Raw genomic sequence first — 23,209 nt, forward strand, 5'->3', positions numbered from 1 at the left:
TAATTGTGCACATTTGCATGTATGAGGCAGATAGCCTGGAGGTTAAATGTCAATACAATCAACCCATCATCTTCTTCCAGTCTATATGAAAACATTTGATAGCAAAGCAGCAAGAAAATTGTTCTCATGGGGTTTATGTGTCTCAGACGTTACTACATACTGCATTAAGGTCAAAACTGCCAGCCAACCTGACCTTGTCTAGCTATCCATGAGAAAATTACATAAATGAAACCTTCAGCAAAATGTCGCATTGCAGAATGATCTTGTTCCATACCACCAAGGCATCCTATTATATTCCCCTTTATCCTTGCCTCCCCCATTTGCTCCATGCTCTGAATCTTCACTGGTTACTTTAAGGCATCTACAAGTTTTCCTAAGGTATTTTTAGTACCTCTTCAATTCTTATGTACGATGTTGTTCTAGCTATTAATCAATAAGCCTGCTATTAGTATATAAAATACAGCACACCTCCAAACTGATCTTGAATTTGTCAATGATTCATCTGCCTTCACGGCATGGTGTCATAAAGGAAGTGTATGCCAAACCCCAACTGGGCACCTTCAATTTTGTGCTGAGAATGCGAATCTCAGAATTCCTAGTTTGCTAGAATTTTGCACTGTAGGCTACAAGTCCAGTTGAGCTCCTGACCTTTGTTCTACCAATCCCTATGGAACAATATGATGGGTAGCATCTTCAAATTGCAGCCTTTCCCAACTGGTTGTCCTCTAGAATTATAGATCTTAAAATTGCCCCCGTTGCTGGTCATACTGTCTGACAATTCTGGGAGTGTACTCATGATACATCCAGAAGGCACTGGGCTGGAAAATAATTTTACCTCCCCCTACCCTTTTCCCCTAAAATTAAGCCTCTGTTAGCTTCCTTCCTTCTTTATTCCTACAAAAACCATCCTTTCCTTCCAAAAAAAGTAACCAAAATGTAATCAGAATTAACTATGACTTTCTAAGATAAAATATGTTACCAAGCACTGGTCTGAACTGATAAGCCACCAAAACAATAGGCAGCCACTAAAGTAGTAGCAGCACCAGCACCAGCAGAGGGTTGATAGATACCATCACATTTTGCACATTTTTTTAAAGAGATACAGAGATGGAATTTTTATTGATTTTTGAAATGTCACAAAACAACATAATTAGCTTCTGACCTTTTGGTATTTCTGTCGCCATTGATGTATCTGTTGATCCTCCCATGCTGCGGGCTTAGAAGAAGGAAAAATGTGGCATCTGCTGCGGGATTCCAGCTGCACTGCGGACATAGTTGAAGGCAGCACTCGCTCAGGAAGGATTTGTACTTTGGCCTGCTGTAAGCTGATAAAAAAATTCCATACAGTATGCACCTTGCACCTATTCGCTTCCATGGGCTACATAAGCATGGCTAGTTATTTACGTCTTTTAGTTACATAAACCTCTTGAAAAGCAGGGTAGGACATTGCACATTTTAATTTAATTCAATATACATTCTAAAAATCTCTTTTTCACGATTTCACCTTATAAATACCTTCCACCCATCTTTTTGACTTAGCCTACTTCAAAAATGCCATGGGTGCACTTTAGTTGTTTCAGGTTAGAACTCAGCCTGTTCTTTTAAAATGGGAACAGTTCTAAAGCCAGATAGTAAAGTTCTGGTCTCAACGTTTTTTGTGACTTGCTTCATTCAGTTAATTTTAGTATTATTCAACAAATATTTGACCACATAAAAATGCATTTTTACTTGAATACCACTTTAAGACATATGTGTAATATAATTAGTCCCAACTCAAAATTAGCAAAAATAGGAAGTAATGTGTAATCTTGGGAAAACATTATCTTTGCCCAATTTAAAAAATCGTACTAAAAGAAGTATAATTTTTACTTAAAGAATCGTACATATTTGGGATATGTTTGCACAGATCCTGCTAACAAGGACCATGTATGAGCTCTATACATAAAAATAAATTGTTGAAAAAAATTGGCATTTACTCCTGTAATTCAATAAAATAAGGTTTTAAATTTTAAGTTTCCAAGGGGTTGTATTTCATGTTGTTATGTAAATATTTTGTATGATTTGGATAATACCATCACTATCGTTAAACATGTCTGATTGCAAATAGTTCCAGAGTTCCAACATGGCTCATCAGTGACCTCTGCAGATTTGTTTAAAGTTTACTTTGTAGTTCTTACATTGTCTATTAACATCTTTCATCTTCGTAAACTAGTGAAACAAAATTAAAAAGGGACCGCCTCACCCCCATTACATCGACCCGTCCCACCGGGTCAGGCAGAGAGGGCATGCTATGGACCCTGTCCATGAGAGATTGTCAATTGGCACGGTCCAGGACGAGGGCCTTCTCTGCCATAGCCCCCACCCACTGGAACAAGTTGCCCCCAGAGATAAGGCAGGCCACCACTCTCCCAGCCTTACGAAAGGGGGTCAAGACTTGGCTGTGCCACCTCGCTTGGGGTGGGAGGGGGGGATAATCTGTCATGGGGGTGCTTGGCACCTTGATGCGGCCATGGGAAATTTTATTAAGATCAGTCTTGGATTTTATATTGCATATTTTTTATTTTATAGTTTTATGTATATTTATATTTTTATATGAATCTGTTTTATGATATTTTAATTATGTATTGTTTTAATTCACTTGTAAACTGCCCAGAGTAGTTTCTCAAGATGGGTGGTGTAGAAATATGATAAATAAAATTTTAAAAATAAAGTAAGAACTTAAAAACTTATTTTAGATTTCATTCTGTTGTTAGTAGAGAGCAGTTGTCATTGTCAGAAGACAAGAAAACCATGAAACAAAGCCAAATGACTAGTGGACCAGAAGACACAAGAAACAATGGGTTTCAATTACAAGGAAACATATTTCACTTGGACATCAAGAAAAAAATCCTAATGATAAGAGCTGTTCAACAATGGAACAGAGATCCTCAAGAGGTAATGGATGTGGAGCTGTTTAAACAGAGGCTAGATGGCCATCTCTCAAGGATGCTATGGAATTGGATTCTTGTATTGGGTAAGGGATTGGACCAGATCAGGATTCTCCAAAGTGGTCAATAGTGACCCCCAAGGGTCAACAGGACTGTCCAAGGGATAACTGTTGTTGTTCTTGCTATTATCATTACTATTCATAGTACTATTAGTTAAATAGTATTTATTAAATTATATTCATGTAATAAATGTTGGGGGCTCAATGAACAATCTGAAACTTCATGAAGGAGTCAATGAACTGAAAATTTTGGGGATCCTTGGCCTAGATGATCTCCAAGGTTCCTTCCAACCTTCCATTATGATTTGACTGATAACCTGTGTGGAGTCATGAGGAGAAATTAGCATGCAGGCAGTCTTATTCATCACAGACTCTGATGAGTCTATCATCTGAACACGATCTTGTTATTAAAACAATTTGGTCATGCATAGCATTTAGGTATATAGCCTCCCCAATCTGAGCAGCTCATTTCCTTATCTAAAGTGCAGACCCTTTACAATATAACCAAGGACTACACTTGGCCTTCGAGTAAAATTATTGGGGAGGAGGTAGTGAGCAGGATAAGAACACAAATTAATCTGATTTAATTAAATTTTTAATCTAAAATCAAAATTAAAAACTGTAAATCCAATAAAAACTATTGTTATGAAATAAGAACAGATAATATGTTATATCCCAAGTGTTTAATAATTTTTGACCTGTCATATTAAAAATTACAATTCAGCAGCAACACTTGGAGGGCATTTGGGGTACTACCTTGCAAATTTATAAGGGAAGCAGAGTATAGCCCTCATGCTCAACGATCTATATTTTTTAAAGATCAGAACAGCTAGACAGTATTCAACACTAGGCCTATTCCAGCAGATTGGCATATGATTGCCCATGGTGAAGCCAATGTGAAACCCACAAACGGGACACAAACACAACAGCATTCTCCTGCTCTATTCTTCAGCAACTGGCTACATCTGTTTTATCTGGATGAAGATGGACTACAAGTGTCATGAAAGAGTTATAGTCTTATTTCAAAACATTTTCTTAAGATATACAGCTACTGATGACATTAATGTATGCTGCCATCTTGTGTTCAAATGGCTATATTCCTAGGATATTTTTTTTTTCAACTGTGGAAAATATATAAATTATTTTCAATATGCTGTACAAAGGAACTGATGCAAATGATAGCCCACTCAGCACATTTTCCCCAGAGCTTCCTTTTCAAAAAGTGCATTCTAAGTTCCCCCCAAATTTAAACTATCTGTATCTGTATCTATCTACATTCTCATGTACAGATCCTTTAATGTCATTTTTTCTGTGCATTCTTCATCATGATACAAATTCTTCCTAAAATATAATTCCCCTAATATGTTTTATGCAACTTTTGTACTATTAAATCCATGTTCGCAATTATCTTTTAATACATTCCAATTCATATACAGTTCAGGAAGAACAAACTGGATAAGTTTGAAATAACTCAGGAAGCAAACCCATCTGTTATTTCTTACTCAACCTTAGTTAATTTTAAAATGCTAAGAAAGGTTTGATCTGGTAAGTATATGAATGGAAGTCTCCAAGAAAATACCAGGGCTGTAGATTACACAGGGAAACTGAAATCCTGAAAAAAAAAGTTGGCATCCACTTCCATGTTTCTAAAAAAACAAACAAAAAACCCTGCATAGTTATCTCTATATAGTCAATAGATGCTCCTTAATTTTTTATTAACAGTAAAATATGAAGTCATTAAAACTTAAAAAGTTATTGTCATGATTTACATAAACCAATATTTTCATGTCTCTAACACACTTGCAAGAAGAAATGGATGTGTTTTTTGAGGATACATATTGTACATCTTAAGAAATATTTTCAGCATACCAAATACCAAAGTTGATCCAGGAAAAGGAAGTCATACCATAAATAAGTTGTACTGTCTTTACTTGAAAAGTTTCTAAACCTTAAAATAAACTTACAAATATTTTAAACTAAATAAATGGGATAATGGATAGTAACATTAATAGGGCTTTTCTCTGCAGATAGTTAAACAGTGTTAAGATGTTTATGATGATTATTATTAAACACTTCAGTAATGGGTCAGCCATAACAGCAAACATAATCACCCAGGATCAGTACCATACAATTTCTCATACTATTATAAACAGCTTGTAAATAGATATTTCTGAAGATTTAAAGATGATTATTTTGCACTAGGAAACTAGTAAGAATATATTGGATGTTAAAAGGTTCTCCTGTTTAACAGAAGTAAATAGCTCCTCTACTCTTACCCATCTGCTTGGGTTCTTATTTCAAGTACTTTAAACCGCTGTCTTCCCACAGCTTTTACTTTGACAGTTTCAATTCCATATTCCTGTTCTTCCCGATAGGCATAAATTTCAGCTGTTGTTCCAAAATGTGCTTCTCTTTCAAGTATGTTGCTAAAGAAAAAACACATTAAAATAACATGTGATAATTGATTATTCAGCTTAGAATTACCTACCACAGAAATCAGCAATGAGTTCCAAGGTTTCACTATATAATCAAAAGACAAGTCTATGCTCCCAAGTTGCCCAGTTTTGTGCCTCCATATGAGCTATTCGTCTTACCTGTAGCTGAAGATTCTAATGCATTTCCTTACTTGCATTTTATGTTATTTTATTCTAGTATTATTGAACTTTTATCCCTGTACTTTTAAATTCTATATTCTATATTTCAATCTTATTCCTTGTTATATATATTATATTTATACATACTACCTGTCAATTGATCTATGTATATTTATATTCACTTACTCTTTAAGTTCCATATCATTGTTTTTTGGCCTTATGGCTGTAATAAAGTTATTTGAATTGAATTCCAAAGATATCAACATCTTTTTACCATATTAATCTTCATAATACTGTATTTATGAACTGTGCTATCAGGTTCTTTTGAGATCATCCCTCAATTTATAAGTGACAGTTCCCAGCTTCACTTTGCATTTAACTCTGTATTAGGCAGCCATATACGGAAGGGGGCTACCAGCTCAAGGGTCCCCATTACAGAAAGGTTTTGTCATATGAAATGGTCTCCTCCATTCGAATGAGAAATAAAGGAGCAACTTGTAGCATAGTGATTGCAATGCATACACATATCCCCATTAGCAGAAACTAATAATCCTTGAGAACTATGATATTGTAGGGCAGGAACTACAAAAATTATTAACTTACAAAAACAGTGACAGATATAACTGTCACCAGCGGTGGTCAAAGCCATAGTCTGACATAAGATTGTGTAATAACCAAAAAACTGCTTACTGCAAATTATAACATATACAGAATCAATGAGAACTTAAGGATAGTACAGGAACTTATAAATCTGAAGTGGCATTATAAATAATTGAATACAAGAAATACTTTGAACAAAAGTTGGACACACTTGACTCAAGCAGTAAGAATTAAAGTTTGGCTCTTCTTTGACATATCACAGCAGAACATCCTAAAAAAGGCTCTCAATATTTTAGCTTTGACATTGAATGATACTGCATCAGCAGAAGGATCCCTAAAACCCTTCAAAATCACAATTATAGAAGCTTCGCTCTGCCCAAAGCATGGGAGAAATTATTTCTGCAATAAGGACTCTGTAGGTGCGTCATATGAATATTTTGTCACACAACACAAGTTCAAATAATTTTTCATATTAAATTAAATGTGACAATTCCTATTCACACTGAGATCACAATATGTATTCTAGACCTCAGAACTGCAAATTTATTTACGTATTTACCTGTATGCAAGAACAGCAAAAGTTCTGTCTCTTTGTATTAAGTTCCGCACCATGCTAACCTCTTGGGGGCGAAAAAGCTGAAGAGGCAATGTTTGTCCAGGAATCAGCATCACCATCACATGGGGTAAAACTGGAATTGTTTGACAGCTATCATCATCATGGACAGTCCTTCCATGAAATTCTTCCATGTCCGATCCTAAATACTTCCATTTTTTAAAAAAGGCACAATTAAGTGGGAAGCTTATCAGTTTCATTTGCAATTTATAAATACAAAACTTAAGAGAATCCTGGAATAAACTCAGAGAAACAAAGTATAAAAATACTGAAACTCGATAGTAGGGCAGCCACTAGTAGTTTCCAAGTTTACAGCAACACCATTGGAAGAGAATACACCAAGCAGTAACAGAAATATTTCATAAAACAGCTTGTGATTCTCTGAAAGATTGCGTAAGAAAACAAATGTAAGTGTACCTAGCTTCAACTTCTGTTTTTTTAGCATGAGGGAAAAACCCCCACACACATTCTGGGTTCACTCTGTATGAAAGAGCATTAAATGGATACCAAGATGGGGAACATGTTTACATATTCAATTCTCCTGCTTGCAAATTCACTTCAGTCAAAATATTGCTGTTTAGGCGCTAACAGCCTGCATATGGTTACACTGGGAATTAGAAATGTCACATACATACATACATACATACATACATACATAAATAAATAAATCCACTTGATGGATAATAATCCCGAGCACATGCACCAGCAAAAGGAACACTTGCTAACTGTAAACAAAGTAGTTCAATTATACCAAACAGTGCACCTAAATTATAAAGCTACTAGCATGATGAATTTAAGTGCACCAGTTCCAAAGAAATAGAGTCTGTTTCAGTTTACAACATGGAACAATAAGCCTACAAAAAGGCAAGCAGATATTCTATGACAGTACTATTCACGTACCACATGAGAGGTTGGCAGGCTGGTGTCAAAATTAATGATGTTTGGCTTTTCAGCATCCTTGCTGTCCTGATCTTCAACTTCCATTTCAACATCTTCCTCTTCCTCACTCTCAGCTAACAAGTCCAAAACAAGTTTAAAAATATTTTTTAAACCTGTAAAAATATCATAACTCAAACATTAAGACACACCAAACAGAGTTAGAACACATTTTGCACTTAAAACAAATTTAAGTTCTGTGTATAACACACTCTGTGGCTGGAACATTAAGAGGGATACTGTAATTGCATGTTTACAAATGGAGAAATATGTTAACAGAGACAGACACACTTCCTATGGAGAGTCATCTGATTTTTTTTTCCTGTTCCTCACGAACCTGCTACAGCCCATACCTGAGAGTGACTTTTTTTTTAATTTTGGAAACATTGCTTCAGTATAGTTAGGATAGCATTAAGCTCAGTATGGTTCACGATTGTATTATTTCCTACATATTTTATCAAACTGGGTCAGCTTTTATTTCATGCATAGCGCTAATTGAACAAAGAAGTACTTACTACATTCTGTTTAACTCTTTCAATACTTGATCTATTAGTGGATGTAACTTTTAAAAATACAATATGTTGCCTTTCACTGTTAATACCAAGATACGGTTCATTCTCTACCTCTTGATATCTGTTTGGATTCTTCACATTCTTTTTTTTTGAAACAACAACAACAACAAGAAAAGAAAGCGGTCGGTGAACTTGCACTGCATGTTGGCTGAGGAGCCTAAAGCCTCTGAGGAGGGATGACTCATTTTACTGCAGTGGCACCATGGAAAAAAAACCCCAAGAGGCTTCAATCTCCTTTCTGTAATATCGGCAAGGTATTTACCGGCCAAATATACTCTTATCCTGTATTATCTGAAGATCTAAAATGCCTTAAAATGAGCTAACATCACAATACTATAGCTTATATTTACTACCATGCAACAAGGACATGACAGCAAAAAGGAAACAGTATTTTCCCTTTCAGTTTCATTTTTAAGGGCAGCATCAAATCTCAGGGCAGAACCATCTCCATTCAAAGGAGGACTTCCAATCCATAATGCTTGCAACAAGCTCAAATCTACCTAGCTGTTCACATTTTTTTTCCACTCTTAAGATATTTCCTTCTAAATATAAATAAGGAATATTATAAAGAACTAAGAATATTTCAGGAAAGGTGACCCAGGTTCTGCCCCTCCGATCGGCAGAGAAGCCAGCTGGGTGACCTTGGGCCAGTCACTCCCCCTCAGCCTGAATCAGCATCAGGCCCTACAACAAACCAGCTAGAAAGTAAACTGCCTCTTCACATTATGCACCGATAGTGTGCTGTGTGAACTCCAGCCAGCTCAATGCAAAAGAAAAAAGAAAAGGCAGACCCAGGGAATAACAACTATATTTCAGGAAATTAGGCTATTCAACAAAATATCACTATTACTAAATGCAGTTAATATATGATCATACACCATTCTATTCAGCTCTCTAAGCTGAAACACATAAAATAATTTTGACCATGGCTTTATCACTGGCCCTATATTCAGTTTATATGAATATTATGTTTGTATTTCACAACCAATTTTATGTGCAGATTTTCCCCCTTAGATATTATAATCTGCACCAACTGATCTCCTGAATTTAAAACAAAGACACACATCTTCCTTCTAAGAATTAGCAGCTGGGTCGTCTGTTTCACAACTGCAAGTTGAAAAGCACCCTGGGAACCCACTGCAGGATTCCAGGAAGCTTGCTGAATAGTGCAGTTTAAATTCTTTAGAATTACATGAAATCTGCAGTCAGCAGGCACTGAATTATGCAGTGTCAAAGTGACACAGATGTGGCCCCATTATGACATCAAATGGTGGAAAATGAAAATATGACTTTTTTTCTCAACGTACAAAGATGCAACACGAAGGCCGTGCATTCTTCTTGAAAGCAGTAGTAAGCTTAACTAAGTGAACGTGATATGATGCAATTCTGTCAGTTTGGCACTTGCACCAATATGGGATTCAGATAGAAGAAAAACAAAATAGCAATTACGGAGACAGGCCAGGATATACTGATTACCCCATATACCCTTTATTAGCATCTCCAAGAGAGCCAGTTTGGTGTAGCGGTTAAGGCAGCAGGCTAGAAACCAGGAGACCGTGAGTTCTAGTTCTGGCTTAGGCACCAAGCCAGCTGGGTGACCCTGGACCAGTCACTTTCTCTCAGCCCTAGGAAGGAGGCAATGGCAAACCACTTCTGAAAAACCTTGCCAAGAAAACTGCAGGGACTTGTCCAGGCAGTCTCTGAGAATAGGATGTGATTGAAGAGATTAAAAAAAAAGGCATCTCCAAGCAAAAGTCAAGAATCCCACTTCAGTCGGCCTATCTTTCCCCTACTAGTACATATGGGAATCTCTATTTTCCAACTTATATCTACACAATATGATGCTCCTTTCTCCTTTTAAAATGCAAAAAATGTTGGTACACCCTACTTTTGAAGGAGGCTAACTAAAGGAGGGTACATAACTCCATCGCAGAGGAAGAATAGCATCACCTCCACTGACAAAGATCCCGGGGACACTGTGAGGTTGAGTTCTCCCAGAAAACTCTGATGAGTTACAGCAATGTTTCTCAACCTTAGCAACTTTAAGACATGTGGACTTCAACTCCCAGAATTCCCTAGCCAGCAATTCTGGAAGTTGCAGTCCGCGCTTCTTAAAGTTGCTGAGGTTGAGAAACACTGGGTTAGAGCACCTCCTCAACCATAGAAACTTTCTCTGCAAATCTGTTTCTGAAAAGCAATTATTTGCTCAAATATCTGTTTGATATTAATCAGAGGAACAAGAAAGTGGGCAGGATAAATCCACATAGCCTCCTCAACACCTCCACTGAGGTGTTTAAAATGCCCAGTTACTTGCTTGTAAACAGACAGCCTGTGGAAGTACAGCAAGCCACTCTTGAGTCAAGCTTGATTCCTGTTGACTATATGAGCATGTCTCTGTAATTTTCTCAGCAGTAATAGGGAAGTGGTTTCGTTTGCCATGACTTTCTTCCCAGATTTTTTTTTTTTTTTTTGGTATCCAAGCCTAGGATCTCCTAGGTTCCCAGTCCAAGTATTAAGTAAGCACAATTTTGCTTAGCTTTTGCAGAAAAAAAATATATACTCTGAAGAGACCATATAAATCTTCCCTCCACCCCTCTTTTTCAGGTGAGCTAAGGTTCCCTGGATGTTGCCAACCAGAAAACGTTCAGCCGCTTATAATTTTGTTTAGAAAAATATTGTGAATTATCCCTTATGATCTTATAGTGTATTAACCTTCCTATAAGACCCATGTTCTTTTTAAAATTCAGTAAGCAAGTCCTCCGAAGACTGGGATGCCAACAGAGAAGCACTAGGGTGGCACGTGGCCTTCTAACGCACTGGGTGAACCCCCAACATAAAGTCCTGCAAAACTTGCCAAAGAATTTTAATTTTTAATGTGGCAAAAGAAGAAAATTAAGTACATACAAAGTAATCATTTAACTGCATTTGATTAATTAAAACTAACCTTAAATCAAATTTTGGTTTTTTCCTGCCTTGCCAAATTCTTTGTTCAGGCATCACTTACTTTCTCAGTACAACTACTGCTACTCCACAATGTAGTCCTTGGTCTGAAAAAAGTTGTTCACTTCTCATCTATTTCATCAGCCATACCACCATTCTTTGCCATAACTCCTAAAGCAAAACCATACATTCTATCCCTTATTATTCCACTAAGAGACACATTCAAGTAGCAACCTTAATCATGGGAATAGCACTATTGTATTCTCAATTGCCAAAAGGCACAGATCAAGCCAGAGCATCTGTTGCAGGTGAGGAAAAAAGCCCCATTTGTTTATCAGTATTCAGACTGGTAACTAAGACAGGAACACCGCTAAGCAATTACGCTAATACTCTGTAGGACTAAATCTGGTAATTGTTTCTACAAACTGCATGCATGGACCCTGAATTACATGGAGGAAAAGAAAATTTGAATCTAATAAACCTTATAGCCTTTGATGAAATGTGGCTTGTACTGTAGTAAGCCAACTTTTATGGATGCCTGTTATACAGACTGCATTTCACTAGTGTTGAATATGGGTTCCTAATATAGCATTAGCCACAATCCCAGGGCAGGGACAGTGGGGAAGTTAAAACTATTCAAAATATCCTAATAGCTTTCAGAAACACTGTCCCACACAAAGTTGGTTGTGAGTCTCTGCTAGTAAGATTAGGCTCTAGGGATCATATGGGAATGCTGCCTCTATACCAATCTCCTGCTGCACGGTAGCCCCCTTACCAGAGCTCCTTGAGCGTGTTTTGGGGTTGATATTGAAAATTTGCTACTGGAAGATTTTAATGCCTTCTATGGGCATGGAAGCTCATGGTTACCCTGACAATCATGATTATGCAAGTGATTATGGGATCAACTTACAGTAGTGGTCACTACTCATTCTAGTGGTCTTTATCTCAGGAAATTATCTGAATTGGGAGGTATCACCATCACCCCTTGCCATGGTCAAATCACTCCCTCTTAATCCTAGAGTTCACTATAACTACTTCTTGCTACAGGGAAGAAGAGTCTACTGGACCAGTCTGTCTCAGGGGCCCAGCGGATTCTTTGCGGTTTCAAAAGGAAGTCTGGGATTATTCCTGAGACTATGATGCTCATTAGAGCCAGTTTGGTCTAGCGGTTAAGGCACCAGGCTAGAAACCAGGAGACTGAGTGTTCTAGTCCTGCCTTAGGCATGAAAGCCGGCTGGGGGACCTTGGGCCGGTCACTCTCTCTCAGCCCAACTTACCTCACAGGGTTCTTGTTGTGGGGAAAAGAGGAGGAGGAAGGAGTATTAGCTATGTTCGCCACCTTGAGTTATTTATCAAAATAAAGGTGGGCTAGAAAATAAATAAATAAAACATCATTGATGTTCAACTAAGGTACTCATCACTGCTTGGAATGAGGGGATATCCATAGCCTTGGACTGAATTGTGCCTGCGGAGCCTCTCTCTGTCCTTAGATTGCAGAAAGCTCCTTGAACCTCTGAGGAACACCAGAAGATGAAAAGGCAAAAGAGGAACCTGGAACACTGCCAGAGGAAAACAAGGAGTGAATCTGATCAAACATTGGTAAGATCCTTTCTTAAGAACTAACCTGTAGCAATAAGAGCAGCAAAACATAATTTTTTTCCTGCTTTTATTGCATACGTAGACAGCCATCCCTTCCAGACTGGGATAAGTACAATGCATCCATTGTAGCCTTCTTGAACTCTTGGGGGTTTTTATATCATTGATATGGACAAGCTTTGATATTTAGGAAAGGGAGGTACAGCATTGTGTTGGTTCTCTTCCTTCCTCCACAATCATTTCCAGTTAGTGTTGGTAGGAGAGAAGAGATCTAACCCAAGGCCCCTGCTTATGGGATTCCCCAGGGTTCTACTCTCTCTCTGCTCTTATTTAACTTCTACACGAAACTGCTGGGTGAGGTCACTACAGAATCAGGCACCATCAATACGTCAATGATCCCCAGTTATATACCTCCACACTAGGCCAACTAAGCAATGCCGTCAAGATTCTTTTCTCCACTGTCTGCAGAAAAACAGGATTCAGTTCAATCCTAGCAAAACAGAGTGGCTATGGGCTTGACTCTGGGAAATCTCCAGCTTTGGTCCTGGATGCGGTCATACTCCCCTAAACACAACTGGTACACACTTTGGTGATCCTCTTGGACTCTTAGATCCTGCTGGAAGAAGTGGCAGACAAGGCCAGGAGAGCCTTTGTACAAATCCATCTTGTACATCAACTGTACCTCTATCAGGAGGCCCTATTCACAATCACTCATGCTCTAGTCACCTCATGTCTAGACTGTTGCAATGCACACTACATGGGGCTGTCCATGAAGCTCTTGAAAACTATCCAGAAATGGAAACTGGTTCAGAATGTAGTGGAACTAGTACTTATAGATGCATCTTACATGTGCCCATATAACACCATTGTTTCACAAGCTGCACTGGCTCCTTATAAGCTTCTGGGTGCAATTCAAGGTGCTGGTTATTACCTTTAAAGCATTCATAGCATAGGGGTCAATTACTTGTGGCACTGCCTGTCTCCAACTGTCTCTGCTTCTCCCATGAGAATCAGCAGAGTGGGCATGCTTCAAGTCTCTTCCATGAAACAGTATCATCTCAGGACCCTTCTCTCTCCAATAGAACATCATTCCCCCTGAGGTTTGGATGGTCCCAAGCCTTCTATCCTTCCCCAAGGACCTAGAGACTCTTAAATGAATTATGTGTTTGCTGGCTTCAATTGTTCCTGTTATTATTATTTCCATTATTCTATTATCCTGTTGTTTCACGTTCCAAAGATTTATCATATAATATAATATCATAACTTATTTTGGGTTCCGTGTTTTCATGTTTCTTCAAAATGTAAGTCACCCAAAGTTGTTCTTGCAAGCTGGGTAGCCATATAAAGCTAATAAATCAGTAAATACAGATAGCATTTCACTATTACCTGAAGTACCTGTTGGTCTGCACACTGAACACTTTAGCAAGCACATTACAATTCTGTGTCCATAACTTTGGGACATTTTACACATTTGCATTTGTAGAGTTTTTTCCTTTCTTTTCATTTGAAGGTTGTATATTTCACTTTCACATTTCCAAATCACTATAACTTCCCCTTCTTTTACATACCAATAATCAAGTAGTATATAGCACATAGCAAGGGCTCAGCCTTTGATTTTTTCTATGTAAAACTATTCATCTTCAATTTATTAGGGAACAATTTTGCTTTCATGTGAAAGTATTCAAGAATTTTATTTTCTATCCGACCTTATTTTTACAAATAACTCAAGGCAGGGAACATACCTAATACTCCTTCCTCCTATTTTCCCCACAACAACACTGTGAGGTGAGTTGGGCTGAGTGTGTGTGACTGGCCCAAGGTCACCCAGCCAGCTTTCATGCCTAAGGCAGGACTAGAACTCTGTCTCCTGATTTCTAGCTCATTGCTTTAACCACTAGACCAAATAAAATAAAAATAAATAAAATTTTACTTCTTCACTTTAAAAATACTCATTCTGCTTTCACAGAGCCATCATAGACACAACCAACATTTTTGTAACTTGCTGCTGCTCTAAAGCTACCTGAATGGAGAAGAAGCAAATGGAAGACTGCTGTACAATGAAATTTGTAGATCATATAAACAATTATTTTGTTTTGAAATTATAGTGACTAACCAGGAAAAATATTTGTACCATATCATATGGTTCAACAAAAGCTGAAAATATAAATTATAATTTATAATTATAATTTCAGATAAGGGATAAAAGGGCAATCGAAATTATATACCATCCCTACACAAAAAAGAATTCAAGGCGTTTTTGTTTAGAAAATAAGGCAACTAATTAGTTACAGTGGTTTACAAAATAATGTAAAAATAGGAAGAAAGGCTAAGTGGGTGTTTCTAAAGTCATGTAATGAAATTTTCTGACATTATTAGCTTCAGAGTGGACAAAACATTTTCAAGCAACTATTAGTGTTTTCTAAAAACAAGGTATGCTAATAATCACTGACTTAAAGGATTCTAAAAGGAAGCTGAATAAATTCATAACGACTTGCTTTTAAACAGATGGCAAGGATTTCCAGGCAAAAGAGAAATAGTTTACACTTGGGTTTGTGACTGGCTGGAGAGAAACCTTTTCTTAGACGAACAGCAGAGGGCGGTCTGGATACATATTCTGTATTAAACTGCTTAGAGGCCTGTGATTCCATGCTGACTAAAATTAGAAATCGCTTTTCTGCAACCAATGTAAATAGAAAAGCTACCAATGCTTTTATAGTGGGACTTTTAGGTGGTTTATTTACAAGGGTCTATAATACTTTGGTGAAATGCCCACGTTCAAAGGCTGTGGGAGTCCAAAATACCAGTTGGTGGAAACCAGGATGAATTGACTGGCCACATCTAAGCCAAAGCTGTTTTTTTTTTAACCTTTTTAATTCACTTTATATTGTGCTCCCTAAACCGCAACTCTCCTTGTTTCCTTAGACTAATACATCTTTGAAAAAGAGATTTTAATATTGCAACCTTACAAGCCTCTGTACTCCAGCTCCTTATACCGCAGACACCCAGGTTGGTTCTGAATGTTGTCTCCAGCACAATGCATCCTAACCATCAACAGCTTACCTCCTTGTCTCATACCTATTCAAGGGAAGATTTCTGAGCATTTGACAGAACTGGAGTCAGGAAATGCCCCACCCCACCGTTCCAGATCTCCTTTCTAAGGCATACAGGAACTACTGAATAGGAACCACTCCCTGCAGATGTCATGCCACTGCCCACCCTGCATCCTGCCTTTTAATCAGTCCTTGTTGCAAATTCTGTCAGGTTCCATCACTCTTTCCATCTCCAATACTACAATTCCTAAGAACTCCCGCCCGCAAAAGTACTCCAGGATGAAAATGTTCCGTGAGCTCATTTTCTTTCTTTGATTATCAAAGCAAATCAAATAAACCCCTTCACCCAGACTCACCTCTTCCCTTCCCTGGACTCCGGCGCATCAGGTCCCCGTCCCCTTCCCGCTGGCCGTGCTCCTCTCTTGCCCACGCCGGGCCTCGGGTCCCTAAACCTGCACCACTCAGCCCGGGGTCCCACTCTTTCAGGCCCAGCCTTTGCCCCTTCGCTTCCTTCCCTTTACCCCTGCATGGCCCGAAACCCAAATCGCGCCCAGTCCATGCCCATGCCTTCCAGAGTTTCAGGCCCACATCGCCAAGCGGTGGGGAGGACAATCGGCGGGTCTCCCCACTCGCTCCTTCCCTCCTCCCCAGGCCCGCCCGCGGCTCCGCGATCCCGCCGAAACCCCCCACCGCCTGTTTCGGAGACCCCCGACGGCCGGCGCCTCCCCGTCCCCTTCCTCCACGCCAAGCGCTCGCCGCTGCGCTCAGGACGCTCCCCGGCTTCCAGCGACGTAAGGTGGGAACGGCTATTACCAGGGAGGATCGGCAAGTGGTTTCCCATGTTGTTATCCTGTTCTCCGCCTCCTTCATCTGCGGCCATCGCTGTTTACCCGGAGAGGAGTCTGGGAAGGCGCTGCCGGCAGGGGAGGGAGGCGGAGGAGGCGGCCCCTGGGAGAGGCGCTCCGCGGCTCCCGCTGCTGCCCCCAGCGGTTCGCATCGCCCGAGAGCGCGCCGGAGTCTCCCGGGACGGCGGCTCTGCCCGGAACAGGGACGGCGGCCCTGGTGCGGAAGACGCGCGGGAGGGTTGTCGTCTGCGTTCCCAGATGTCATTCTGTGGGCTGGAAAGAGGCGCAACCGCGCACATTCTTACTCCAACTAACAGTCCATGTGCGCAATCAAATTTATTTTAAGTCCTGCAAACAGCCGCACATGGGTTGCTTCTCACAGGTGCAGCCCTTGAAAAGTGATTCCTCTCCAGGTTTCTACCTGCGGAAGATTTGTAGCCCTGCCCACTTTTCCTCTGTAGTGAAGAAATGTTGGGATAAGGTATAAACCATAGAGGCTTCAACAATATTGGTTTGGTTCTGTTTAATAAATTGTCGGTCTGTTCAGATCAAATTTTGTATTTTTAATTGCTAGCCAAAATTAAATTACAGACTCTATAGTGGCCTGGAGGTTGTGATGCAATGGATGAAGGCCAAAAATATTGCTGCTGCATCCAGGTAAGGCAGCAGAATTATAGATAGGTGAGGTCCTCCTGTATGAGGTTGCCTTCCCTCCAAAGGAGTAGGGGCACCATGAAGGAGTCTACTGAATGGTCCAGTCTCTCACTAGAGGAGCAGGAGCAAAAGGGGGGGGGGAGAAGGGGTCAGAATATTCAAGGTGGGGGGTGAGCTTTGATTGCAAAGCTGCTCCAGCTGTCTTGCAGATTTTGACTCCTCTGCAGATATCCCTGCATTGGGTGCCACTTCGTCTTGTACCTCAACTGATATCACATGGGGGGAGGGGCTGTGTGCTGCTTTGGCTGGTATATCAGCTAATAAAATAACCCAGTCTACTGAGTCCATACCCAATCTTATTTGGATTGCTGCAGTGTGCTCTACAAGATGGCCTGGATGCTGTGACAGATGCAGCAGTTATTAAAATTCAGTGACTACATTGTACTGGTTGCTTGCAATCAGGCAGGCCAATTTTAAAATGTTGGTATTAATCTATAAATCAATAATGATTTAGGACTTGGATATTAAAAAGATCCCCTTACCCAAATCACCCAACACATGCAGTAAGTTCAGCTGGAGAGGCTCTGCCCATGTCCAATCATGGGTTTGAGTTTTGGGTTTTGGCATATAATGGCTAAGAGTAGGGTCCTTTCAGTGACATTGCCCTAGTTATGGAATTCTTTCCTGTGAGATAATCAAATTCTCCCTTCCCTTTGAGAAAAGAAGACATAACTGTTCACTTGGTACTGATGGGATTCATATTGCAGGACCACACTACCTACCTATTTTGAGTGAATAATACTGAAAAAAGGGATGGGCTGATTTCAGACTTAAATATCATGTCCTTTCATTTTCTAGAAACTCCATGGTCCACTAATATGTTTTAAGATTACAAAGCTGCATTAAGTGATCCTGAATAGATGGTCTTGCTTATTGATGTAGCTTGAGGACTCTATAATGTAGTCACTGTACAAATAATATTGGGCCTAATCAATGCCTCAGTTAGAGGCTGAGATTCCCACTTGCAATGTTTTGAGTGACTATTGAAAGAAATGTAGGATATAAATATAATCATAATAGTTGCTTCTTGGATCAGGCCAGCACTCTTTACAAGAATCTATATAATTCTCAGGTTGTATGGTTTACTGAAGTTACTGATGATTTCCAAGGGTGGGAAGCTTGATGCCTTCAGTTTTTGACCTCATTAGCTCCAGCCAGCATGTCCAATGATGAGGTATCTTTAGTCCAAAACACTGGGGCACTGATTACATGCAGTGGTTTTTATCTTTAAATCTACCCTTTTCTAATGACTATAAAATATATGGAATTTACACTGACAAGTTGATTAGGAACTTCCATGTTATACTTCTAGCCGTCCAATGCTATTGTTGCTATCGTTATCCTTATGTAGGCTGACTGCATACATTATTATTTGTTGTGATATCAGCCTGATGTGGACTTCCGGACTGTCGTATTTTGTTTCCTTGTGGTCAAGATTGATTGAAATGTTTTTGCTCTTAGAATATGTATAATTTCTGTATTACACAGGCATTGTTGTTTATTTGTTCAGTCGCTTCCGACTCTTCGTGACTTCATGGACCAGCCCACGCCAGAGCTTCCTGTCGGTTGTCAACACCCCCAGCTCCCCCAGGGACGAGTCCATCACCTCTAGGATATCATCCATTCATTTTGCCCTTGGTCGGACCCTCTTGCCTTCCACTCTCCCTAGCATCAGCATCTTCTCCAGGGTGTCCTGTCTTCTCATTATGTGGCCAAAGTATTTCAGTTTTGCCTTTAATATCATTCCCTCAAGTGAGCAGTCTGGCTTTATTTCCTGGAGTATGGACTGGTTTGATCTTCTTGCAGTCCAAGGCACTCTCAGAATTTTCCTCCAACACCACAGTTCCAAAGCATCTATCTTCCTTCGCTCAGCCTTCCTTATGGTCCAGCACTTGCAGCCATATGTTACTACAGGGAACACCATTGCTTTAACTATGCGGGCCTTTGTTGTCAGTGTGATGTCTCTGCTCTTAACTATTTTATTGAGATTTGTCATTGCTCTTCTCCCAAGGATTAAGCGTCTTCTGATTTCCTGACTGCAGTCAGCATCTGCAGTAATCTTCGCACCTAGAAATACAAAGTCTGTCACTGCTTCTACATTTTCTCCCTCTATTTGCCAGTTATCAATCAAACTGGTTGCCATAATCTTGGTTTTTTTGAGGTTTAGCTGCAAGCCAGCTTTTGCACTTTCTTCTTTCACCTTCATCATAGGGCTCCTCAGTTCCTCTTCGCTTTTAGCCATCAAAGTGGTATCATCTGCATATCTGAGATTGTTAATGTTTCTTCCAGCGATTTTAACCCCAACCTTGGATTCCTCAAGCCCAGCATGTCGCATGATGTGTTCTGCGTACAAGTTGAATAGGTAGGGTGAAAGTATATAACCCTGCCGTACTCCTTTCCCAATCTTAAACCACTCCGTTGTTCCATGGTCTGTTCTTACTGTTGCTACTTTGTCGTTATACAGATTCTTCAGGAGGCATACAAGATGACTTGGTATCCCCATACCATTAAGAACTTGCCACAATTTGTTATGGTCCACACAGTCAAAGGCTTTAGAATAGTCAATAAAACAGAAATAGATGTTTTTCTGAAACTCCCTGGCCTTTTCCATTATCCAGTGGATATTGGCAATTTGGTCCCTAGTTCCTCTGCCTTTTCTAAACCCAGCTTGTACATCTGGCAATTCTCGCTCCATGAATTGCTGAAGTCTACCTTGCAGGATCTTGAGCATTACCTTACTGGCATGTGAAATGAGTGCCACTGTTCGATAGTTTGAACATTCTTTAGTGTTTCCCTTTTTTGGTATGGGGATATAAGTTGATGTTTTCCAATCTGATGGCCATTCTTGTGTTTTCCAAATTTGCTGGCATATAGCATGCATCACCTTGACAGGATCATCTCGCAAGATTTTGAACAGTTCAGCTGGGATGCCGTCGTCTCCTGCTGCCTTGTTATTAGCAATGCTTCTTAAGGCCCATTCAACCTCACTCTTCAGGATGTCTGGCTCTAGCTCACTGACCACACTGTCAAAGCTATCCCCGTTATTGTTAACCTGTATACCTCCTATACAGGTCTTCTGTATATTCTTGCCACCTTTTCTTGATCTCTTCTTCTTCTGTTAGGTGCTTACCATCTTTGTTTTTGATCATACCCATTTTTGCCTGGAATTTACCTCCAATGTTTCTAATTTTCTGGAAGAGGTCTCTTGTCCTTCATATGCTATTGTCTTCTTCCACTTCCGCGCATTGCTTGTTTAAAAATAATTCCTTATCTCTTCTGGCTAACCTCTGGAATTTTGCATTTCATTGGGCATATCTCCCCCTATCACTGTTGCCTTTTGCTTTCCTTCTTTCTTGGGCTACTTCTAGTGTCTCAGCAGACAGCCATTTTGCCTTCTTGATTTTCTCTTTCTTTGGGATGTATTTTGTTGCCGCCTCCTGAACAATGTTGCGAACTTCTGTCCATAGTTCTTCCGGGACCCTATCTACTAAGTCCAGTCCCTTAAATCGATTCTTCACCTCCACTGCATATTCCTTAGGAATATTAGTGAGCTCATATCTAGCTGATCTGTGGGCCTTCCCTAATCTCTTTAGTCTGATCCTAAATTGTGCAAGAAGAAGTTTGTGATCTGAACTACAGTCAGCTCCAGGTCTTGTTTTTACCGACTGTATAGATGTCCGCCACCTTTGGCTGCAAAGGATGTAGTCAGTCTGATTTCAGTGTTGTCCATCTGGTGAAGTCCATGTATAAAGCCGTCTCTTAGGTTGTTGGAAGAGAGTGTTTGTTATGCAGAGTGAATTGTCTTGGCAAAATTCTATCAGCCTATGTCCTGCTTCATTTTGTTCTCCCAGGCCATGCTCACCTGTAATTCCAGGTGTCATTTGACTGCCCACCTTAGCATTCCAGTCTCCCGTGATGAAAATAACATCTCTTTTAGGCGTGTTGTCCAGTAGGTGCTGCAGATCCTCATAGAACTGCTCTACTTCAGCTTCTTCAGCATCTGTGGTTGGGGTGTATATTTGGATCACTGTGATGTTAGATGGCTTGCCCTGAATTCGAATTGAGATCATTCTGTCGTTTTTTGGATTGTATCCAAGCACTGCTTTAGCCACTTTACTATTAATTATGAAGGCTACTCCATTTCTTCTGTGGTCCCCTTGTCCACAGTAGTAGATCTGGTGGTCATCTGATGTGAAGTGGCCCATTCCAGTCCATTTCAGTTCACTGACGCCCAAAATGTCTATCTTTAGTCTTGACATCTCACCAATAACCACATCCAATTTGCCCTGGCTCATAGATCTTACATTCCAGTTTCTAAGGGTGTGTTGATCCTTAGAACATCGGATTCGCCATTCACCACCAGCACCGTCGGCTGCTAGCCGTCCTTTCGGCTTTCAGCTAGCTGCGTCATCACGTCTGGGGCTAGTTGAACTCATCCTCTGTTCCTCCCCAGTAGCATTTGGACCATCTTCCGACCTGAGGGGTCTCCTCTTCCGATGGTATACCGACATATCTCTGGTTGTACTGATCCATTTAGTTTTCACGGCAAGAATACTGGGGTGGGTTGCCATTACCTTCCTCAGGGATCGCATTTAGTCTGACCTCTCTGTCATGACCTTCCCATCTTGGGTGGCCCTTCACAGTTTACCTCATGGCATCATTGAGGTGCTCAAGCTCCAGCACCATGACAAGGTAACGATCCTTTGCTGAAGATTACACAGGCATACCACAGAGATACTGTGGGTTTGGTTTCAGACCACCACAATAAAGCGAATATCGCAATACAGCAAGTCACATACATTTTTTGGTTTCCCAGTGCATATACAAGTTATGTTTACACTATACTGTAGTCTATTAAGTGTGCAATAGCATTATGTCTAAAAAAACAATGTACATACGTCATTAGAAAATACTTTATTGCTAAAAACTGCTAATCTGTTGGATATATGGTGCCGATAGACTTGCTCGATGCAGGGTTGCCACATCCGTTCAATTTGTAAAAAAAAATGCAGTATCTGCGAAGTACAATAAAGCAAAGCGCAATAAAACAAGGTGTGCTCAAAGAGTCAGACATGACTCGGTACTTGCACAGGGTACCTTTCACCTTTCACCATCATCACGTGCCTGTGTACAGTATGGCTTAGTCCAGATGAAAGCAGGTCTGGAGATACGGGATATTTTTACAAACAATGTTTCACACATAAAATTCCTGCACTGTGATTCACTGCTTCATTTTTGGTAATGCTACCAAAATTTGCACTAAAGGATATATTGTTTTTAAAAGGTCAGGCTTCTATGTAATTAAGTAGTGTTTTCTATTATTTAAAGCACAATAAAGTAATACATTAGTACATTTCCCTGCCCTTTCCTTCCTTATATTGCTTTGTCATTAGTCACTCAAAAAGTGCTCTTGCATCCTTTTTCTAAAATAGCATGAGTTAGAATAACCCATTAGGAAGAAAAGTCATCTTTCTTTGTGTACTATACAAATTTAAAGAAGACGCTGTGTAAGACGCTGTCTTATCTTGGTGGGGGGTTTGACTGGCCATCAGCTCTTATACCTGTATCGCAGGTACACTGCTTGGAGCAACTGCTGTTGCTTTCATAATTCTTGATCAGAGACAATTAGACAGGAAATTCAGGATTATAAGTGTGATTTTTTTCCCTTATATAACTTCTAAGTAAAATGAAGTACAAGCTCTCACTTAGCGACCACAGTTGGGACCAGCAACACTGTCACTAATTGCCATGATCACTAAGCAG

General features: G+C 39.9%; 1 protein-coding gene across 1 annotated transcript in view; it reads right to left on the minus strand.

Annotated features, from left to right (window-relative positions):
• CRBN (cereblon) overlaps window positions 1-16,824 on the minus strand; it is a 29,433-nt gene extending 12,609 nt beyond the window's left edge. Inside the window, exons 1-5 of the mRNA XM_063291603.1 lie at window positions 16,701-16,824; window positions 7,694-7,806; window positions 6,740-6,942; window positions 5,263-5,412; window positions 1,163-1,325 (exon numbers count right to left, since the gene is read on the minus strand). Of these exons, the coding sequence (XP_063147673.1) occupies window positions 1,163-1,325; window positions 5,263-5,412; window positions 6,740-6,942; window positions 7,694-7,806; window positions 16,701-16,767 (696 nt within the window). The 5' untranslated portion in view covers window positions 16,768-16,824. The remainder of the gene's footprint in view (window positions 1-1,162; window positions 1,326-5,262; window positions 5,413-6,739; window positions 6,943-7,693; window positions 7,807-16,700) is intronic.
• Window positions 16,825-23,209: the final 6,385 nt, after the last annotated feature.

This window comes from Candoia aspera, chromosome 2 (assembly GCF_035149785.1).
Source record: "Candoia aspera isolate rCanAsp1 chromosome 2, rCanAsp1.hap2, whole genome shotgun sequence".
Taxonomy (NCBI): Eukaryota; Metazoa; Chordata; class Lepidosauria; order Squamata; family Boidae; genus Candoia; species Candoia aspera.